The sequence below is a fragment of the Echinococcus granulosus genome, assembly GCF_000524195.1.
Source record: "Echinococcus granulosus chromosome Unknown EG_S00149, whole genome shotgun sequence".
NCBI classification, from domain to species: Eukaryota; Metazoa; Platyhelminthes; class Cestoda; order Cyclophyllidea; family Taeniidae; genus Echinococcus; species Echinococcus granulosus.
In genome coordinates this window covers 1-5,658 of record NW_020170529.1, presented here as the reverse complement: position 1 = coordinate 5,658, position 5,658 = coordinate 1, and the positions used below count along the sequence as shown (strand labels likewise).

The 5,658-nt window shown below is 40.8% G+C and overlaps 1 protein-coding gene across 1 annotated transcript; it reads right to left on the bottom strand. All coding sequences in view use genetic code 11, as the record gives it.

Annotated features, from left to right (window-relative positions):
• Nucleotides 1-640: 640 nt before the first annotated feature.
• Nucleotides 641-5,555, bottom strand: EGR_09464 (hypothetical protein; the record flags this gene model as incomplete). The annotated part of the gene is made up of 6 exons (XM_024498713.1): nt 641-930; nt 1,051-1,523; nt 2,290-2,446; nt 2,477-2,692; nt 5,213-5,269; nt 5,537-5,555. The coding sequence occupies 6 exons, from the start codon at nt 5,553-5,555 to the stop codon at nt 641-643; spliced, it is 1,212 nt and encodes a 403-aa protein (XP_024346852.1).
• Nucleotides 5,556-5,658: the final 103 nt, after the last annotated feature.

Here is a 5,658-nt window from a genome sequence, read left to right as displayed (position 1 = left end):
TAATATACATCTCCTAGACTGTTCGTGAAATATTGGCAACATTAAGGAATAATATGACAAAATACAGAAAAGAGATTTTCGGTTAGGGTTTTCCTGTGGGTGAATTAGTGAAGCAAGGAGTAACTACGATCTTCCCAAAGCACTACTTTACTCCCTCAGTTAAGAACCTCGTCCGCCTGCGGCAATGGAGTCTGGAGATTTCTCCACTCTAAATATATTTGACTCATAGTAGAATGGAGAAAAAAACAGTTTCGATGAATGACGGTAGATACAATACAGGTAGATCAAAGCTGTAATTACATCGGTTACTGAGGAAAGGGTCAGGATATTTAATAAAGGTGCTGTAGATACTGATGCTGATACCACACTTGTTGGCGAGGAGGGAACGTAGTATGCAGGCACAAAAGTGAGGGACATTGCGGAAGACGTTGAAGTTTACGCCGGAAACGGTAACAGAATCCAGATAGGATAATAAACTGAATTAATTATGAGGTCAACTCATGTTCCTTTGCAAAATAGTAAAATAAATGAAGAAAAGATAAAGCACTTGACTCACGCAAAACTGTTAGTCTACAGTGGCTTATCCTGACCCCGTGCATGTTAATAGCAGCCGCCCTTCCACTCGCAAAGGTGTCATAAATTATAAATCCTTTAAGATAAAGGAGCAAATAAATAAACGTTTGCATTGAATTACTGATAAGTGTAAAATGTAAAACAATGAAATACCATGAGACCGGTTATCAATGCGTGCCATATTTGCATCCACAGAGCACTCCTCTATCCGTCCAAATGGTGCGAATAAGAGAAAAAGTTCTTCTAACGTAAATCGAGGAGGAAGGTTCCATACATAGACGCAGCTCTTATTTTGATCAACTAGCGTCGGTTCATAAGGCGACAAATTTGCAAGAATTGGTACCATCATACTTAACACTGGTAAAGAAAATAATGATGCCGCAATCATTGTGTGCAAATAACTTTATAAAGATGGAGAGGGATGTGACATGGAGGTAGCAAATAGGAGCTACCTGTCTAAATTTATTAACTACTTACTTGGGACAGCCGTGTTATCTGGATAGTCTCTCCAAGTAAAGTCATGTATGGTAATAGGCGGCAAATAACTAGGTGGTACTGCACCAAAACGCAGCAGTGCTGAGGCTATGTAAAGAGCGGTGTAATAAGGACTGGTCATAAAATCATTGTTTAGCCACATTGTTAAGTCATTCAATGCTTCTATAGGTGGGTTTTGTTCACCCCGCAATGGTCCAAGGCCTCGATAAGAACGATTGATTTGACTTGAAGTGGATGAAAAAGCACCAGCCTCTGGCGGTCTTTCAACGCTAATTAATAATTCAATCGATGTTTCCTCCACCGATACCGCTAGAGGGAGGTCTTCTCCTTCACCTTGCTCCTCCGGTGGTGTTATAGAGCCTGCATGAGAATCTGAAGGCACCATTACATTATGCTGAGCGCTCCACTTACCCCCATTCATAACTAAAATGTTAGTTGGATTTAATGAGCAGAGGCTAAAAATATGATTTGAACTATTAGGAATGAGAAATCAACAGCGTTCATTTCGCATGTGTTCAGAGTGAAATTCTTAAAAATGAGTCAATTTTATGGTACCTTAGAGTAAGTAAAGCACATTTTACGGCATGATAATGGACTTTTAAGGTTTAAAAGAAATAATTTGCAGATTTATTTTGACTTGCGAAGTAGAAGAAACTCACACTTGCATCAGGGGTAACATTATTGACTACTGGAGTTAATAGTACTTATGACTTTTAAGTAAACTGAATGAATGACAGAGCTGAGATTAAAATTTGCAAATGATGCCTCCCCTAGAGGAGGTATAACAAGTTAAAGCATGAAGTATAAATCGGAGGGCGCTATCACTTGAAGTGCTTCAAATTGTGCACTGGTAGGGCAAATTGGAATCAGTCTCCTATCCATATTAAATGAAAAAGGTTTGTGTTCTGAGCCGTTTGACAAAAGAGGCCGGTTAAGCAAGTCATTGGTCGAACGGTAAGAATGAACGCAAGCACACCATTGAAAGTCAGTATAATTTGGCAGTGTCATACAAAGTCTTGCAAGGCACCTGGTAGAGCGGAATATTCGCACCAGATAAGCACCAGTTCGGATGGGTAACAGAACTAGAAATTGGACAAACTTTGTCCAATTCGAGTCCTCAATCCCACTTAGATCACTATTTTAACAGAATGTAGGAATGAGCCAAAGGTTGGACTTGGAACCTAATCAGTAATAATATCTGTGGAGACTGGACCTGATAACTAGAATTGGCATGATCTTACAATAGATACATATGACGCTTTCCACTGATCGCCAGGCATATTTTTTCTCCTTTCAGAAGGTTCCAGTTCTGCCATCTGATTTTTGAGACTTTTTTTGATGAAAGATTTAATTTCTCTTTTCAAAGTAGTATTTCTCACTTTATTTGATTGATGTTTTACCTCTTAACCAAATGACTTAGAATAGGTTTTAAGATTCCCATCCATCACAAATGAAGCATTCGAGACGACAAAGGACTTGAGTTGTTCATCTGGGGAGCAGAACAACAGTAAGAAAGCTGACGAACTGTAGTTGGCGATAAAACAAAAGAAATTTGCATTGAAATGGGTGACCTTGAAAGGAAGCACCTCTTTGTCCGGTAGGCTAGCAATTTTGCTATTTGACTCTACAAATTGGACAAAAAAAGAAAGGACACTTCGGGTAGTTTGTACAAAAAATGTGAGTGAGGGGAAATTCTAAAAAGGTGTGCTTTGAATTAAGCGCCTAACTGTTTGATAACATTCATTTGTCTGAATAGCACGAAATTCTCCTATTCTGGAAGCCTCTCCTGTGAACTGGATGGACTCTTAAATCCAACTGCCCACCCTTCAGTGTGTAGACAACAACTGTTGCCCTTCAGATCGTAGACAGCGTATATGTGGCACACGACTCTAAAGGCACGCTTGCTGAAGTAAGTTGGAGTGCCATGGGCTAAAGTTGGTACATGTACCTAGACGGTTGTGTGCATGTCTGCTATGGCCCATCTAGATAGCCACGTTTGTCAGACTTAATACCCAGCTCTAATTGTAGTTTACGGAAGTCATAAAATTCAGTGATCTTTCAGATTTGCGTCAAGACGCTGTCAACCCACACAAACAAATCCTATTGATATATTTCGTGGAGTTAATGCTTAAAATTGGCTTAAAATGGTGAATTCATTAATTACATTTCTTTGGGTTTGTGAAAACATGTGTTGAGATCTAGGAGTTGCAGCGACCTAAGTCTATCCTGGAGTCGTAAGAAGTCACGGTAATTTAACAGAAAATGTATCGTTATCTTGCAGAAGTCTGTATTTGCTTGACATTTGTTTTCCGACCTTCCAACCTGCCTGCCTTACCAGCTAAAATATTCCCTTTCTAAACCATTGCCATGGCAGTGAAATTTTACTTCTGGTCACCTCTACTCTGTTGCCTCTCCACCTCTTGCACAGGTTCCCTTCATGCATCCCCTTTTTAAACTCTCGTTTGTAATTTATAGCCCTGCTCCTGTGTAAACCATTTTGCAACTCCCTTAAGCACTTGTTTGAACGTGGTTGCAATAAGGGACAGTGGCTGGACAGTTCTCATGTCTGGATGTCACTCCTAATGACGAAAAGCAATTTAACAAAAGCATAAGACGAGTTTCTGGTTGTCTGTCTATTCAAATACTCGGCCCGGAGGTAATGAAGCCAGGAGGAAGTAAAATTTGAGGAGGCTTAAGTGCACGCGCAATGAAGCGCAAAGTTAAACAACCTATTAAAGCATTAAATAGACCCCATCTATTCCTTTGAGCAACGTGTCTAACTCTCCCCTTGCCTTAACTTGCCATGTCGGTAACCATAACGCAGTCGGTGCTTCAAAATGAAAGTGCCCACGGACAATCTGACATCAGTCATTGAACTGGAGCGGAAGTGAAAAGATATTTGCTACCATTTGCAATGAGGAGACAAATATCAAACTAAACTTAAAGAATCCGTTTTCTCAAAAACCTTATCAGTTCACAAATCACCAGACACGCTCAATCAAGAATCAAAGGGGACAGTACTTCCTCAACAAAATTTTTGATTCTATATGCAGTTTCACACACAAGTGCTGACATGCCAAGAGCGCGAGAGATAACGTATCCCTGAGGCAGGAAAGGCAACATTCAGAGGCACTACGCCATCACGCGGAAGGAAGCCTCCCTGTCTACCGTCACTGTGATGATGATATGTGCGTCCTCCACGGAAGGAAAGTTATTTAGGTGATTGAAAATTCCAACAGGGGAAGGAATTCTCGAACTTCAAGACTTCTCTTAAAGGAAGTGAGGTGAGACGAGGTGAGAATAGGTGTGTAGGCACTGAGATCGAACACAATAAGAAGCAAGGGAGATTCCTATCGCTGTTGCTAAAACTCAACAGGAAGGGAGTCTGAATGCATCAGTAAGTGGCCTACGAAATATTAACTCGCCGACTCAATCATCTCTACAGTAGACTAGAGAGAATGAGATGGGGTCGCTATACAAGCAGATGTTTTGCCTCGGATAGCACTTCCGTAAAATTTAATTTGTGACTGGGCATCTAAATTCATAGAAGTAGAGATCAACAGTTGAGTAACTAGTAAAGAGTCATTTAAGTGGAAACGCGATTTTAGCAACTACTGCTCTATTTCACTGACCATCTAGCTCTTGGCGTAGGGATTCTTAGTGAAGCAAATAGGTTAATTGCTGCATCATAATGGCAAAAGTGGTGGAGGCTTGTTGCTCACTACTGTCACAATTTCTGCTCTCATTATTAGTAGCAGAAAATGTTCCACGACTCCGTCTCTAATTGATTTAGAATGTCCTCACCACTTTCACCCTACATTGTGTTTTATATTGTTGTATTGCAGAGACAGTGAATGCAAACTACACACTGCAAAAACACTTCCATTGGAGTCGTGTAGGGCCTACAACCATTCAGTTGCTTTGGGATGTCGGGAAACCGGGTTTACTCTACGTCACCCGCCTTGTAATGATTGCAGCGCAACTTTCTTCCACTGCCCCCTCCAAGCTTACAAATGCAGATTTTCCAGACGGAAGCATAACTCCCGAATGAGTGGAGCCCAAAACATTGTACAATGTGACAGGAATCTTATCCAAGCAGCAGCAATGAAATAGGCTTAAGCGGACCAAATCAAACACGCCTTACTGATAAGTCGGCAAGTTTGATGATGATAAACAGCAACATGTCGAAGAATAACATGTCCTTTTACATAAGATTAAGAGAAAGTGTTGTCACGACCAGCGGTCCAGACGGATCTACTTAAACCTTGCCCATTGGTAATCCAACAATTTCCTTTGAAATGATCATCTCCATATCAAAAGATAACGTGTCTACTTACTTAGGGAAGCATCTCTGGTCTCCTATTTGCTTGCATCGCAGCAGTCCTTGCTTCAGCTCTCGCTTAAGTCAGTGAAAATTAGCAACAGTCTCAGCTGCTTTTTATAATGACAGCCCGTGACTTGACTTTACCCTGCCCACCCTTCTGCATTTTAGGCTCCCATGATGCAGGCCATGCTCTAGCGCCATCAATGTAGCTACTCAGATTGAACATATCCTGAATGGCAAGTAAAGTACATTGTTATGTTTACTTT